Source organism: Haliaeetus albicilla, chromosome 26, assembly GCF_947461875.1.
Source record: "Haliaeetus albicilla chromosome 26, bHalAlb1.1, whole genome shotgun sequence".
Lineage (NCBI taxonomy): Eukaryota > Metazoa > Chordata > Aves > Accipitriformes > Accipitridae > Haliaeetus > Haliaeetus albicilla.
This window is the reverse complement of record NC_091508.1, coordinates 23,136,983-23,154,313: the sequence shown is the minus strand read 5'-3', so window position 1 is coordinate 23,154,313 and position 17,331 is coordinate 23,136,983. Positions and strand designations below refer to the sequence as shown.

The 17,331-nt window shown below is 38.2% G+C and overlaps 1 protein-coding gene across 7 annotated transcripts in view; it reads right to left on the bottom strand.

The window, feature by feature from the left end:
- The window catches only part of RALGPS1 (Ral GEF with PH domain and SH3 binding motif 1), a 133,597-nt gene that overhangs the window by 23,360 nt on the left and 92,906 nt on the right, over positions 1-17,331 (bottom strand). For 6 of the 7 annotated variants that reach the window (XM_069771487.1, XM_069771484.1, XM_069771483.1 and 3 more), the window contains 3 exons: positions 15,124-15,261; positions 13,429-13,522; positions 3,952-4,019 (listed from right to left, as the gene is read on the bottom strand). In XM_069771487.1, coding sequence (XP_069627588.1) covers positions 3,952-4,019; positions 13,429-13,522; positions 15,124-15,261 — 300 coding nt within the window. The remainder of the gene's footprint in view (positions 1-3,951; positions 4,020-13,428; positions 13,523-15,123; positions 15,262-17,331) is intronic. The other variant, XM_069771488.1, reaches the window with a different exon arrangement.

Genomic DNA, 17,331 nt, shown 5'->3' with positions numbered 1-17,331 from the left:
TCAACATTTGTGGACTCCAGCTGAGCTCACTGCAGTATAAAGCCATATTACTTGCCTGGCTCAGGAGAGTTCAAAGTTCTTGTTTCCAACTTTGGAAGTGTATTTTTAATTGCCTTCCATTACAGCTCTAATAGAGTCTAAGCCCTCGATTAAGAATTACAGAGTACTGGTGATGATCACATACTATGCTGCTACGACCAAAGTTAGAACTTCCACAATCATCTTAATGAAATGTTAACACCAAAACCCTAGTGTAAAGCATTTAAATGTGAGTGATACAAAGTGAAAGCCAGAAAAAAGTTCACTCGCATGTCTGCTTTACATATGTAAGATATAATCATATGAGAAGCAATAACTTAGTTTTAAGTATGAATAAGCAATTCCTCACAAAAGCAAAATCAAATATTACATAATGTAGTGGCTTGACCTTGACTGGCTGCCAGGTGCCCACTGAGCCACTCTATCACTCCTCCTGCTCTGCAGGACAGGAGGGGAGAAAACAAGATAAAAAAACCCCTTGTGCGTTGAGATAAAAGCAGTTTAATAAAGAAAAGTGAAGGCTGTGTGCAGAAGCAAAGGAAAACAAATAAGAATTTATCCTCTACTTCCTATCAGCAGGCAATGCCCAGCCACTGCCTGGGACGAAGGGCCCCAGCACTCAGAGCAGTTGCTTCAGAAGACAAACGCCTTAATAACAAATGCTCCCGCCCCCCGGCTCCTCCTTTCTCTTAGCTTTTATTGCTGAGCACGTCATATGGTCCAGAATATCTCTTTGGTCAGCTTGGGTCAGCTGTCCTGGCTATGTCCCCTCTGCACCTCTTGCCCACCCTCTGCCTTTTTGCGGGGGGTGGGTTTGGCTAGACAGCCTTGATGCTGTAAGCACTGCTCAGCAGTAGCCAGAACACTGGTGCCTTACCAACGCCTTTCTAGCTTCAAGTACAAAGCACAGCACTAGGAGGGCTGCTATGGGAAAAGTTAACTCCATCCCAGCCAGACCCAATACACATGTCTGTACATAGAAAGTGTTAATTAAGAACTCCTTTTGAATTTATCCAGTTACAAAACGAAAAAAAAATTCCTCCTGTGAACTACCTCCTTGTATTTTACACAGCAATTAATAATTCTCAGCATTGAGGGGGGAGAGGTGGAGCACCTTCCTGAAGAAATTTTTTCTTCCAAATTATTATTTCTATAGATTTTATTCCTTTTTCCTTAGAACTGTAGGGACTGAACACCAGGTCAAATGTTTATCTGACTCTGGGAAGAGCATTCACAACCCTGAAACAAACAAGAGGTTCCCTATAAATGACTGGCCATTTGACACTTAGAAAGGGTTTCACAGCAGCCAACATGAAGAGCTGGGAGGCAGAGGAAAAACACCCTTATTTATTTTTTCTCCTTACATATTTAGCATCTTCCTTTTTCTTTCTCTCTTTCATTCATTTTGTCTCTCATCTGGTGAGAAGAAAAGACATTTTGAATGCCAAATGTCAGATATGGTCTGGACTCCTTGGGATTTTTACATTCACACATGGTTTAACATAATGAGACAGAAAATTAGCCATTCAGGTTTAAGAGATTAAAATAGAACAGCTTTTGACATAATGGTTCCTACAGTAGGAAGCACATTTCACATAGTCTGATGTTTGTTTAGTCTGTTCAAAGAAACAAACTGTTGGTACAGCAGATTTGTTTTGGTCAACTTATGGATGGTACTGTAGCTTTTTATATGTTGCTAAAAGCTATTAGAAATCTTTTGTCCTCCCACTTTACACAATGAAATTGTCTCAAATTTATGTGTTAGTTCACACAGAAACCTGAAAGGAGAATTTCCTATGTTATTCAGTGCATTGATTCATTTGTACTGAAGGAGTGCTCTTCCTTCTTCACATATTAAATAATAATGAAAATGCAAGCATTTGTAAAAAAGCCACACAATCTAATTTCTGTTCCAATGCTAACAAACACTCTGTGTTATTCCTTGAACTGCAATTGTTTATGTAGACATCAGCAATCTATTGATGACTCATGCTATTGATAATACCTCTGAATTACCAGGTCTGGCTTCTGGACAAAGAAGCTCACAGCAATACTACCTGGAATCATGGTCCCTCAGTAGACTGATATGGTAACAAGGTTAGTGGGAGACTTGCTATCAATACTGACAACCTTGGCAATTTGCACTGGTCAGTTCCAGGGATTAATTTTAGACATATTGTGCTGTGGTGGGTTGACTCTGGCTGGACGCCAGGTGCCCACCAAAGCCGTTCTATCACTCCCCGCTCCTCAGCTGGACAGGGGAGAGAAAATATAATAAAGGGCTTGTGGGTCAAGATAAGGACAGGAGAGATCACTCACCAATTACTGTCACGGGCAAAACAGACTCAGCTTGGAGAAAATTAACTCAATTTATTACAAATCAACCAGAGGGTAATGAGAAATAAACCCAAATCTCAGAACACCTTCCCTCCACCCCTCCCTTCTTCCTGGGCACAACTTCACTCCTGGATTCTCTACCTACCCCCCCCCCAGTGGCGCAGGGGGACGGGGAATGGGGTTTACGGTCAGTTCATCACACGTTATTTCTGCCACTTCATCCTCCTCAGGGGCAGGACTCATCACACTCTTCCCCTGCTCCAGTGTGGGGTCCCTCCCACGGGAGACAGTTCTCCACGAACTTCTCCAACGTGGGCCCTTCCCATGGGCTGCAGTTCTTCACAAACTGCTCCAGCGTGGGTCCCCCACAGGGTCACAAGTCCTGCCAGAAAACCTGCTCCGTGGGTCCTCTCTCCACAGATCCACAGGTCCTGCCAGGAGCCTGCTCCAGCGTGGGCTTCCCATGGGGTCACAGCCTCCTTTGGGCACCCACCTGCTCTGGCATGGGGTCCTCCATGGGCTGCAGGTGGAGATCTGCTCCACCATGGACCTCCATGGAATGCAGGGGGACAGCCTGCCTCACCATGGTCTTCCCCACAGGCTGCAGGGGAAGCTCTGCTCCGGCACCTGGAGCATCTGCTCCCCCTCCTTCTTCACTGACCTGGGGGTCTGCAGGGTTGTTTCTCTTACATGTTTTCACTCCTCTCTCTGGCTGCCGTTTCTGTCTGTCCCGCAACTTTTTTTTCCTTCTTAAAAATGTTATCCCAGAGGCGCTACCACTATTGCTGATTGGCTCGGCCTTGGCCGGCTGGCATTGGCTTTGTTGGACACAGAGGAAGCTTCCAGCAGCTTGTTACAGAAGCCACCCCTGTAACTCCCTCCCCGCTACCAAAACCTTGCCACACAAAGCCAATACATGTGCTTTAGCTGGGTTTTTAATCTCAGCAGAGGAAACTCCAATAGGTTTCATGCTACGTATTAAAAATGTGTAACCTACTAACAAATCATCTTAAAAATGCTCCTCTTTGCCATCCAGGTAAACCTGTTACCCAGAAAGTCAAATAACAGTACATCGCTCCTCTACAATCTCTGCAAATTAAGTCTTACTTCTGAAGTCAGATTTTTTCATTCATTTAAGATCAACGGATTTGTTTTGCCTAGTCAAATGAATGCTGATATATGTGAAATCAATCTTGATATGTGTTACTGTAAGAACCTCCAAGGGTGACTACCATAGAGGAAGAAAACTATTTAAGACAAAGGACAGTGCTAACCCAAGTACAAGCTGGCTCTGCAGAAATTTGCAATAAAATTCAGTTCTTTTATAACTATCAGAGAGGTGGTGTTCTGGACCAAGGATGTTCTGAAACTGGGCATGTGCATGGAAAGGGATCAATTCTCTGACAGCCCTTACAAGGTAATTCTGTAATTGCAATAAAAGCCCATATACTGATCAATTCCTCCAAAACCCCTCTGATATAAAATGGGTTTTCCCATACTTCCCATACACTTCAGTGGAATATTTCTGTAATTAAAATTATTTCCTTACTCAAATTTTCAAATGAAGTCTTATACCTGCAAGATCTTCTTTGGAGGAAACCAGTCGAGGAGAGCTGTTACCTGGCTCAATTCTTAATGATAATCTGGAAAAACAAGTTTTTAGAAAAATTAACAAAAAAAATTTCTCAATAGAAGTTGAAAGAAACTGAAGAAAGTAATTATTTTGGCAGTGGTAAGCAGGAATTCTACTTTGTTGGAGGTGTAGTTATTTATTTTGTTATGTAACAAAACAATAAATTTTTTTAAGTAAATCACTACCTGTTTGATAAGAAACTGTGAGGGAAGTCTATGAAAACAGAAATGGAAATTGGTATTTTATACTCCCTATCAGTGTAAAAATGTAAATTCATATACCCTTTCACCTGAAAAAAACCCTCCAAAAGTTAGTAAATTTAGATACAAACCTAACAGCAAACATTTTATTCCCTCTGTACATGAAAAGTGAATTTATTCTGTTATCATGCGGAAATGTGCCCTCAGAAATAGCTATTTAGAAATATTAGTTACTATGACTTATAGAAAAGGAGCATAAGTGGGTAAAATGACCAACACTTAATAGTAAAAGAAGATAATTAGAAGTTATATTATATGCCCCTCTGCCTCACTCCATGTGTTTTATGATACACTCACTGTTGCCTTATCTCAGCACTCCAACACATCTTGATCTTCCAGAGCATATGACTTCTGCCACCCCTCAAGCTTATGCACTCTTAACTTGACATTCATGGGTCCTTTGTTCCGTACCAGTTTGACAAAAAAGTATGGAGGACTACAATGTTAAGTAAATTTTAATGGAATAGGCATAAAACCAAAAGAAATAATTGCTGTCACTGCACAGCATTAAACATGCAAAAAAGTTGTGAAAGTTTCAAGCTACACTGCAGTAGTCCACTGTATACAAACACCGGTGAAAGTCTGTTTAACTTTAGATAAAAACATGAAAAGGGAGGTGTGTGGGGCAACCTATGCAAGCATTTCAAAATATCACATATGGCTTAACTACCACTTTCCTTACACCTTTGTCTTCCACGTACACAGAGTTTTACAGGGAATACCTTCCAGTCCATTCTCCACAGTATTCAAACATTGTCAACTATGTTTTAGTGTGAAGTTACTTAACAAACCTATGGTCCCTTTTCATGTTTCAGAATTTCTGTTCTTCTGATAGTACTAGATTCTTTTACCTATCCAAAGTAATGTATTTCAAGTAGGTAATGAATCATTCCTTTCCAGACTACCATTTCTTTCTGTCAACATGATTTCCGTGACCAGGAAGTGGCAACATGCCTCTCCTAGAAGCTGACAATGAGAAGGTCACAATAATATAACTCAGTGCACGACTCAAATGTTGATCATATGGGAATTCCTTTCAGTATGGAAAAATGGCAAAAAACCTTAATGAAGTTGTTCCCTGTAAAAAGGACCCTGTTGTGAATTTATCTTCCATGCCTGTAGAAATGTTCCAATTGTATCCCTTGCACAGTAGTTACTCTTGTTCATTTTTAAGGCTGATCTGTTCCCCACGATATTAGAGGTTTATTGTACCCATGCTGTGAGCTTGATTTTTGTGCAGAAAGCTATAATTTTTTTTGTTTGTTTTAAGAATCTCCTGCAGAACTGTGCTATTTACAGATATTGAGAAACTTGGGTATTAAGTTCATTAGACTGGGTTAGCTCATATTTGATGAACCAAAATTCTTATGGAAAACAGAACACTCATTTCAACTTGTTTCACGTAACAGTAGTTCTCCAACAGAAGCAGACAACCCTTCCCCTGCTAACCTGTCACCGTTCCACAATTACTAATTTCTTTCTTCTATTTCTGTCTGTACAAGGGAGCTGCTGCCTATCCTTCCCCACACGTGATAACTGCATGATTTAGTTTGTCAGCTTTGAGGAACTCATCTCTGATGCTCTTTCCTTATCCTGTTAACAAATAAGTTACTCAGTTTTATTAGTCCCCTGTGGCAACAGCCACAATTTATTTGGTTACTGCGGAAACATCTGTCTAATAGGCCCACTGCAAAAAGATATGACTGCAATTCAGTCCATGTAAGCAAACAGCTTCTCCCTTTTACAATGATGTGATTTGTAATGCAATCCTCCTGAAAATTTCTTGCTTTGTTAGACTAAAATGAATTTAAATCTATATGTAAGGATTACAGACTAGACTCCGGTTCTTAAGCGTGCTGAACTGAATTGTGCTCATTAAACATGTCCAGTCTATCATTTCAGGTAACTATTTATAGAATCAGGTATTTTTCAGAGCAATTGTGGCAGGATTACCTCATATACCTGAGGAGGCCACAAATCACTTGTCCAACTTCACATTTTTTATCAACTTAATTAGCTTACAACGTAACAAGCTCCAAGACTTACATGTTTGAGAAACAGCACAGGTGAAATACTGCCTATGAATATGTACATAATGGGAAGTGCCATGACCTGCTATCAGATTTAAGGCAAGAACATTCTTATACCTTCTTTAGTGACCAGAACATCTGACAAAAGTAAGATCAACGTCCATGCAACTACTTTTGCTATACTGTTTCTTTTTTTCTGTTTAAAAATATTCTTGTAAAGAAGGAAAGGGGAAGATAACAGCAGAAAGTAAGACCTAACACCTTTATGCTTTTAACAAGGTTTTAGAAAGAGGCATGGTATCATTATACAATCTGGAAAGCACCCATGGTGTGTGCTGCTCTTAAAAGTTCACTGACAGAGCAACAAGCGAATCTTCAGTGCCATAAAATGAGATTACATCACTCTGCATTGGTCATCTCTCTAGAAAATGTGAAGTTAGATAATGTTGTTTATCTGTTTGGTTATGTTAAAGTACACTCTGAACTCTTTGCCCTTGCTAAGTCTCTGACAGTTTGGTCGTTGACTTCAACAATGCCAGAATTCTGCAATGTTTTGAAAATAACAAAAATGCAATTTAGCTATTCAACTTAGGAAAATACAGGATTTATTAAAAGAACAACAAATAAATATGAGCCTAAATTTGAGTTTTGGTAGATATAAAATACTCATGCTGACATGTTTAACAAAATACTTGAAATAAACTGTGAGAAAAGTGAATATATTCTGACAATGAGATACCATTCCTGGACCACCTTCTCTCCTCCTCCCCCTCTCCTGCAGAAGGCTGGAAACAAAAACATTTTTATTTCAAAGAAAAGATACTGGCAGTCAGTACAGTTTCAACCAGCCTTGGCTTGTTTGTCACCACCTAAATTCATTTTTGCAATTCCTCTGACACTGCATTTTCCACTGAGAAGCACAGGTTACATGCATGCACACACATGCTCATCTGCTCTCACCTTGCTACATGTGCATATAGTTATGCCAGCAGCATGAGCAATGTCGCCCAAATAGCACTCACAGAGTCAGAATCTTTGGCCCCTCAGAGGCTTAGCGTGATACTATCAATAGGTCTGTGCAGACTTTGACACCTGATGTGCTTACAACCAACATTCATCATTCATATCCATCACATGGCAAATTATATTCTCACAGCTCACTGTCCCCAATGATATTCACTAGTATTACTACAAGTAAAAAACTACCTTTGTTCCAGCATACCTAATAAACCACTCATAACTCATGAAGACATTCTCTTTTTTTGTGTTTGCACCTGTATATGATCAGAAATTTGTAAGTCACTATATTCATCCAATGTCACCACACTGTTAGAATTTTTTTTTTTCAGCAGTTCTTTTAAAAAATAAAATATTTGCTTTACCATGGTGAAGAAGCCTAGTCTTAGCGCAAGCTCTAAGTGCTGATGTATGAAATTTCAACATTCCAAAATTATACAGCAAGAGTTTAGCTGAGATACATGCCAGGATAAATCCTAGATATCAGCCTCAGAAACTGCCCATTAGAAACTGAAATTCCAAAACTGAGGAGTTAGTATTAATAATCTAAGGTGAAATAAAAACTAGAAGCAAAATCTCTAGGAAAAAAAAATCAGCATAGAGATTTACTGAGTTAACAAACCATCAATTTACCTCTGGGAATTAAGACAAAGCTTTTAAAGAACAAGGCATAGCAAGAGTATGTGAAGACTTTGATCTTGGATACTAAAAAGATGACAAACAGTATCTTTTTTTTTTAAAGCCTGATACTCAGAATGTTTTCTGGAATGTGTTAGGGCTGGGAGGCTCTGTAAAGTAAGCTGGACCTCTATCCCAACCTAGTCTTAAATAACACTCTTCTACTGATTGCTGCCATATAGCTCATTTAAGAGTAACCTTCCTGATAAGCAGGAAAAGAGGAACCTAACATAATGCAGAAAAAATAGGTAGCCAGTCTTGAACATAGGTCTGTTTCATGGGAGGTAGCCAGTCTTGAACATAGTTCTGTTTCATGGAAGTATGCTCTCCAGTACAGGACGAAACTACTGCTAGGACAGTAAAGCTACTTTTACTCAATTCCCCTAATATTAAGCAAGCGAATGAAGACAGAGTAGCTGTGCATGAACAAGAAACGTAGCTGCTCCGTGAGGAGGCTGAACAAAACTTACTCATCTTTCTTGAGACAAGGAAGATCTAAGTTGCAATAAAGCAGTGCAGTCTTCAAAGCTGTCACTCAGGGCATTTCTGACCAGTATTTGTGTATGAAGCAAAATGGGTCTGACATATCTGAAACATTTTGGGCCGCCTGTGTAGCACTTAAACAGTAGGTCCAACAGTTTCTGGAAGCTTCACTGTCCCCGAGAATGTCCTGTGGAAGAGGCAGCCAAGTCACAACTATAGCTATTGATCCATATGGCCACAGGATCACTAGAAATCTCAGGCTAACAGTGAAGGTTTCCCCCTACCCCTGCCACTGACAACAAATCTTCCTGGAAAAGGTCCAGGGAATATAGCTGCCTGGGAGGCCTATTTAAGATGGACTGTGGCCAAGGTTCACTGTTATAAGTTCTTATAATTTAAGCACCTGCCGTACAGTTCCTGTTATCGTAAGGCTAAAACCAATATGGTGCAGCTGGCACTTTTATAGTGCCATCATTGTTAGGAGTCAGTATAATGTTTTAATTGCCTATTAATTTCTCTGGGATGCTTTCCCATAGCATCCTGCCTATCTGAATCTAAATTTGAACTGTTTTTTCTGTAAATCATTTTACTAGTAAATTGGATTATCAGTGTCTTGCCTAATATGCTCTGAAGAACTGAATTATATGTATAGATAGCAGTCTACAGAATGGGATTCCAATCCTGATGGTCCTGTCCAGATAACACTGTAATACAAACAATAGTCTTCAAACTGGCTTTACTCAAAGAACAACTGTGGAGAATACCAAGGGCAATTTAGACCAAGAACAATTGAGGAGAATACCAGGCCTGACCTAATGATACCAAAAGGTCAGCAAAAAAATTGTTTTGGAACCACTGCAAGGCATGGCAGGTCAGGAAAGGACGTGGCATGGTGCCACCATGTTTGGATAGCACTGTCCAGCTCAGGGAAAAACTGCATTACCTGGGGACAAGCACTCTTCTCAGATCACTTACACTCCTGGAGGAGGAAGAAGATCCTGCAGCAGCTCCATCATGGTATCTCTGAAGCCCACCGGCTGCCAGTGATGCCCTGAGATAACAATGATTAGCAATACATTTTGGGTACAACTCGAAGGAATCCTGATGCTTTAGGTCCTATTTTTGTCCCCTTAGTCTTGTAACTAGCAAATATTATTTCTCAGCTTCTGCAGAGAACATTACATGGGGCTGAGCAAGAAAGATCTATTATTTTTAGGATATGACATCACTGTCAGGGGTTTTCTGGAGTACTCCTACTTGCTGACAAGCATGAATCTAAAGCAAGCAATTGGACTGGCACAAAGAATTGTAGAGAAAAGCTTTGTTTATATAAAGTGGCTGCCAAATATTCCTTTTCAGTGTAACTGAGGTTCTCATTTGGCAAAATGTTGTGTTGGGATCCTGCCAAAACATTTTAGGGCAACCATCTAAGCTTCTCTCCCTGACAGCCTGGTACTGAGATAGTTCTGTTCTCCCGGAAAAAGGTCAAGCATACATCTCCTCAGAGTACACTAATGCTGTCCCTGGCTCAAAAAGAATGGTCACGGGAAAGAGAAAGAGAAGGAGATTCTTTCCCACTATAACAAAACTTAGCACTCTTTGCCTTTTTAAGGCTTACAGTTTCTTCTGGCATGGGACCAGAAAATGCTATGAAACTGACGATCCATTAGGGAAAACTGAGAGGAAAATGTGAAATCAAATATTCGAAACAAAATCCAAAAACTTCTTATCAAATACAAAGATGGAAGAGGAATGAGAGTTCTCTTTAAGGGAAGTTGTGATGTGTTTTGATGAATACAGACTTTAATTTAAAGCTTTATCCTGATGAAACAAACATGGTCAAAAAAGGTCAAAGTTCTCCAAGGTGTATAAACTGCAGCAACTGTACTTCGCTAAGAATCAAATCTTTCCCTCTTTCTAATACCTTCTGTGACTTCAGTCCAGTTTTTCCTTGCCATAGTGAAGCCTAGAAAGAAAACTGCTAGATTTGATTGAAATATTCTCACAAATAACTAAATCACAAGAAAAAGTACTAAATGATCTTTAAGATCCATCAAATACCTTCCAGCATTATTAGCAAGGCTGCTGCTGAAGCTAAAATGATTTTCAAATTTAAACTGGAATTACTCATGACTTGTAGTTTTCCCAAATATTATGTTATAGTATCATATAATTATAGAAACCACTTCTTTAATCTATTTTTCCTAAGATATTACAGTTCATGAAAGCTATTCTATATATAATGTTAACATTCACGCATCATCAGGAAACTCCATCTAAAAATCAAATTAAGCAACATGACCAGTTTCTTGAATCCAATCCAGGGGCTGTAAAGCCTATACTAACTACAATTCTTCACCTTTACCAATTACTACTCAGTTTAATTTTGCTCTATGTTTGTGACTTTAATGAAGCATGGAAATATGTGGGAAATTAATAAATAATGACCATTTATTAAATCTTAACACTGAGACTTAAATCTCAGACTACCTTTACAACAAGTCTTGGACTGCCTGACCTTTTCAAAAGGCTGTGCGCAATGCTCATGTTCAATGTGCATTTGCTGCATAATGCATCTCTATTTGTGAAACATATACAAAGTCATGAGACTGAGAAGAGAAAGAACACGCGCATTCTATCATCAGTACTCTGGCAGGAATTCTAATTCCACGAAGCAGATAAATTTTGCTACGAAAGCATCATAAAAACACATTATTTCTTCCCTGAATAATTTTCCTACAGAAACATCACTATTCTTAGTATCTGTGATCAACCAGACACAAAAGCACAAACCTGTCAAACCATAGCCAAGTATGATCTTTTGCAGTGAACTACCCAATGCTGGTTCAGCTTCTTTTGCTGAAGTTTACCCTAAGCAAGGGGACAAATTTTGGACGTTTTCTCTCTATTTGAAGTTTGTCCTGATAATACTCGGAGAAGTTCCAAAAGAATACCTTGCCTAGATGGTTTTACTTTTAGAATTATTCTTTCAGGAAAAGCAAAGTTCCACACACATGTATCACAAGAATCCATATCGACAGATTTGGCTGAGGAATAGTACTGTATGCACAGTGGCCTGAACCAGAGCCAAGTGGAACAGCTTTGGCAGCTGGAGTTATCACCAACTGCAGTTACGTTCAAAATCAAAGAGAAAAGACAAATTGCTTGACTCATGCTGTGCTCAAACATGTGGGGTTTTGTCTCTGTTATGGTGACACCTTTTTTTCCTGAACTGTCTCAGTAGGATTTTCCATCTGTATGCCAGCAATATCAGCTATAATCGCAGAGAGATGTAGAATGGTTACGGTAGGTCATTCTTTATGCTCATATGTACATGACCCCACACTGGTAACACACAGTCTTCTGATTCACTGAATCTGCTCTTTTCTTTTCACAAACACTAACTGGTAGCTTTCACTTCGTTAATTGATCAAGTTTCAACTTAAAAATTATTTAACTATTTGTCTCAGTACTCCGATTAAGAAGCTATTCCAAAATTCCATTACTCTGCTGGTTAGGAACCATATTTCAACATTTAGCTTCTAAATTTTTGTATTCATTTATCCTTGTGCTACCATTACAATTTAGTTTAAATCGCTCTTTACCCTCCCTATTTTCTCCCAATTGTGTTTATACGTAGTGATTCTATTACCTAAACTTCTCGTCTTCTAGGCTAAAACCAAACATAGTTCTTTAAGTCTGGTGTTACGAAACAGACTTTATTCACCTGATTGCACCAGCAATTTTTTAAACCCACTCTAAGCATGGGTGGCCAGAATTGCATACAGTACTCCACACAAGGTCTCACCAGCTCCTTTTTTAACCAGTATTAAAAATTTAATTTTTTATAGAAACACTATATTTGATAGGGAGTAGGGATAAATTTGTCTTTTCATGCCTGTATCTTACTTCTGACAGACATCTACTGATCAACACCATAAATTACTGTTAGAATAAGTATGTAACATTTTTATTTTTGTATCACTATCATTTTAGTCATCAGGCCATCTGATTCTTCCTTTGTGATATCCAAATCATGTTCTACTTCGATGAACCCTTGCAACACTTTTATTAACATATGGTCTACATAGATACAAATTCTGAGACGAAGTTCTTAACTGAAGTATTTAATAAAACTGGTAACAAAACTGGTTTTAAAGTAGTTCATTAGCAACCTTGCTCTCCAAAACATATTCTAAAATCTTTCATACCACCATCATATTATTGAACAACTGGTTGCCTTGAATACTTTTAATTCTGTTCACCTAAATAGAGGTACTATATTTGTCAATAGCTAATTTTATAGCATTAAATCTACCTTGGTTGAGTTATTTAAAACCTTGGCTGCTAGACCTATGATTTAAGTTCTTTCAGAATTATTGGCCAGGGATTATCACCTCCTTTAACTGCAGCACATTCACATATTGACCAATGTGCTCTATGGTGTGTATTTCACAGCATTGTGTGGGTTAGCTCTTCACCTCTTTTGTAAGCATTGCTTTGACATGCTTAAACCCCCCAAATTGTCAGGTTTATATCTTAAGTACGAGATTATTAAAAATAGTAATTTGAAATTGGAAGATGTTTTTAATGTATTATTTCCAATAGCATAGAGTCAACTCTGGACATCTTGGAGATGGCTTTAGGATTCCTGAACAAATTCCCAGAATACAACCACCACAAGAATAAAGACTAGATTTTCATCTGCTTTTAACTTTTACAAAGATATTTAATTTTGGAAATCTGGTTAGAGTCATAAAGGAAGACTGTAATTCTCAATTTTACTCAGGCATCCTGGTATTATCAGCTCCATTAATAAAATATTAAGAACACCAGACAAACCCCAAAACATCTTCAGCCAATGGCTTTTTGTTCAACTCTTAATCAAACTAACAGCCAAGTGATCTTTCCATTAAATTCCCCAAAACCTGAAGAAAAGAATAGTACTTACTTATAATTGTCGTCTTCTACAAATTTCTGAAGTTCTTCAATGTAACGGACAGACTTCAAATACTTTTGCACATGGGGCAGTATTGTAAGATGATCTGTGGAGCATTGAAACAAAAAAAAAGATGAACATTCACGTCATCCAAAATTAGTTATTCTTTCAGGGTTTTTTTCTGGTTCTTATGGTTATCTTAATGGAAACAGAGGATTTGAACCTTCCTAAAGAATAAATCAGGCAGAAATATTACTTTGACTCTAAAAAGATTTGATTGAGCAAAAGTGATGCTCAGTTGTTAAAGAAAACAGATGCATTTCATCATCATGAAAGCTAGCGGATTTTATTATATGCTTTCTCGCAAGTGGAAAAGAGTTATCTGCTGAAAACCTTGCTTGAATTTTGTGCTCACTGTTCTGGGGGAAATAAACCCTGCAGCCATGGCTGTTAGTGATTCTCATATGAAAATGAAGTGAAGAGACTAAAAAATTACAATGCTGAATACCAGTAAAGAAAGACACTAAGTGACGCACAGTGCACAGACAGGAATCTAACTTAACTTTTATGCTGTTGTAAAGACAACTGTTTATAAGGCACCCATTATTCCAGAATATTCAAGGCCATATTTTAATTTTCATTCTGACTTTAACAAAAGCACTCAGAATTAATGCATAGCAATGCAAGAAGCTGCCAAAACTGTAAAAAGGAAAGGGTTAGTGAAATAATAGGTTTCTTTGTAATTTGAAATATTCAAAGACAAAATGAAACTCACAATAAGAATATGATAGCTGAATAATCTAGCTATTCAGAGTCATACATTATTATGCCTAGTCCCTACCTTTAAATACTTTGTGTTACTGAAGCTGACAACAAAGGACAAGGGCTGGATACTTAAGCATACACAAGTAATTTCTCACATCTAACATTTAGGTTTTTTCTACTCAAAACTCCCCAAAACTGTAGCATTTAAATGTTCCGAATTTATTTAATTGTACAGCTGTTCTCAAGGTTTTCCAGCTTGTTTCACATTTAAGCAATGAAAAGTCATGCTAAGTCACCAACAGTACACTGAGTATTCATCAAGACCCCCAAACCAGCACATTTCTTGACATAGGCTTCACTAACAGGCTAGAATTGCAGAAATTAATTTTAGAGTAAAATCTTGTTAACAAAAAGCAGCAGCCCTTCATGTTCCTCACTTCATTGACAAGTGAGGTGTGTGGAAAAGCTTAACACACAATTTAACAACTGTTGTATAGATTGAAACATTTGTATTTTGTTTTGTATCATCAGGATACTAACAATAAAATGATAATGAAATTAACACATTCTACACTCCAAAGACATCACATCTGCTGCAAAGGAAAGGAAAGATATTAAGATAATTCTCTCTACCTGCCTCTGGTGGAAACAGAATATAACAAATGCAATAGCTGTACCTGACGGTATGTTATTTGTAGTCCACATGTAGCTGTAAACTCTGCACAACTTCTGTCATAGCTCTTAGAATTTACATGCTTATTTACCTAATTTACCAGTAAGACTGAAACTGCACAGAAGTGGAAGCTACACCACTTACAAGTGTTCAATTCTACCAACATTAGCCTCTCGTGTTGCCTTTACACAGGGCTGAAACCTGCTTTCACAATGTTGTACTAAAGAAATTTTAGTTTAGGCTTAATAGGCATAACAAGATTTACCAACCATAGTTACAGGAGACTTGCAGATCAGCTATTATTCGGAGAATATTGTTCATTTGATTGGATCTTTGTTCATTCTCCATAATGCTGCCTGAAGCGGGATATGCAGAATCAATGTAGATTAAATCCAAGAGATAAATTCCTGAAACAGACAAATTGAATCAACTAATTGATCTAGTGTTTCAAACAGAAATAGTTGCATAATTTTTAATGAATATAACAGCTAGCAACTATTTACCCCCACTATGGTCTGGGCCCATTAAACAAAGGAGAGCTTGGGATTTGCGTGTCAAAAAAATTCATAATTAGTGCTTGAGTTTTATGACACCTCTTAAAAAAGGACAGAAAAGATTTTACTCGTGCACTTATATAGGCTGAGCAATTTGCAGGACCATAAAAAGGACGCTAAAAAAAGAAAGACTGACAGCTGCCAAAAACCCCCGATGACAGTACAGGCAGTCTGTGTGGAGCTGGCAGCAAGCACGACAACCTCTGGCCACAACAAGTAGAGTTCAGCACTGCACTGTAGTGCCTTCCAGGTCTGCTGCTATTTACTACATTAACATATTACTCCATGTTTTGGCTGAGGCTCCAAGCTGCATTTGCTAGAAGACAACAGGAGATGATACCTAGGTTTTGATTATGTGATGATTTAAAAAAGCAGAAAGGAAAAGTTTTTATTTATGAATTTTGTAATTGAAAAAATGGCATAGTTATTTGCCTAGGCCCCGATTTCTCAGTAATTACAGAAAGATGGTGATTATTGTAGTTGCCAAAAATGCTTATTGCTCTTACTCGTACTGCACTTTTCCAAAGCACTGGCTGACTAGACAAAATGTCACTTTTTGGTTGGTAAAGAAGTGTATTATATACAGAAGCTGTGTGTGACAAGATGTCAGCTATCTTCATCTTAAAAAACACACCTATATCCAATGTTTGGTAGGCAGGTATTTTGCAGAGTTAGTCTCTGTTGAACAGTACTTTTACCTTTACAAATTATGTAAGAAAGAAAAAGGCAGGCTTAAGGCTGAAATGAATTCATGATACAGCGTAACATTTCTTGCATGGCACCCTCCTGCTTTTCATCAGCACATGCCATTCCGTTTCACACATACCATTATGATTTGTAGCAGGCTTCTTTTACAGCCCTAGAACAGTTAGGAAGCAATCACAAACAAAGGAAAAATACTGCCCAGGAAGTACATACTATGTACTTCCATACAGTCCAAACAATCATCAAGTTTGAGAAAACTGAATCATCACTGAGATTGCCTAGGAAGTTATAGTTTTTAACTCTGAAAAATTGAAAGATAATTCTGCAACACAGTCTTGCAAAACTCATGAAAGCTACTATGAAAGCATAATGCAAGGCTCATCTATTTACTTCAGTAATTAACTGAATGCATTTAAATTATGAGGAAGAGTAACACTCTTGCCTTTTGTGAGGATACTTTAATCAGTTTTAGTATTTCAGTTGTATGAATGCAGGGAAGGAGTACAGAGGCTCTGAGTGTGTGTGTGTAAAATTAATTTATTTTAGAACTTCCAGCTATACTCTCTGTTGATCAGACCTTGGGTGCAGACCATAGGAAGGAACAAAGTCATAATGCATAGTACTTCATCTCTCAGGGAAGTGGAATAGTTAGTCTGCTGAGGCAGAGTTACAGCAATACACTTTGTCATCTCCAGTGTGACCTTAGCCACATGGGCACTCCGTGACTAAGACCTCCTGAAATAAGTGAGGACAATCACTGTATAAAGGAGACTTGATGCTCTTTTGCCTCTTCGTAGAGCCATGCAACAGCCAGACATACCCAAACTAGACAATACAAGAAAGAAAGTGCAGCTTCATCCATTCTTAATATAGGTTTTGCTTTTTTTATTAAAGAAAAAACAACAAAAAAATCCCACAACTGCATGCCTAACCTGTAGGAAATACAAAGTGCTTAAATTTGTAATCATATAACTTTGAACACAGGTTTACAAGCAATTTATACAAAATTTACACGAACACAAAGCCATTGCCAGTTGTGATAAATAATAATGAAGTGGATGCAACCCAAATACTGTAATACCACTCACAGCAGAAATCTTTTACATGCAGTCTTCAATATTCTTACTCCTACTGATAAAATGAAGTGCAGATGAGATTCTGCTGGATGTACGTTTCAAAGAGGAAACCACAGCTCACACACTGAACTTAGAGCAAAAT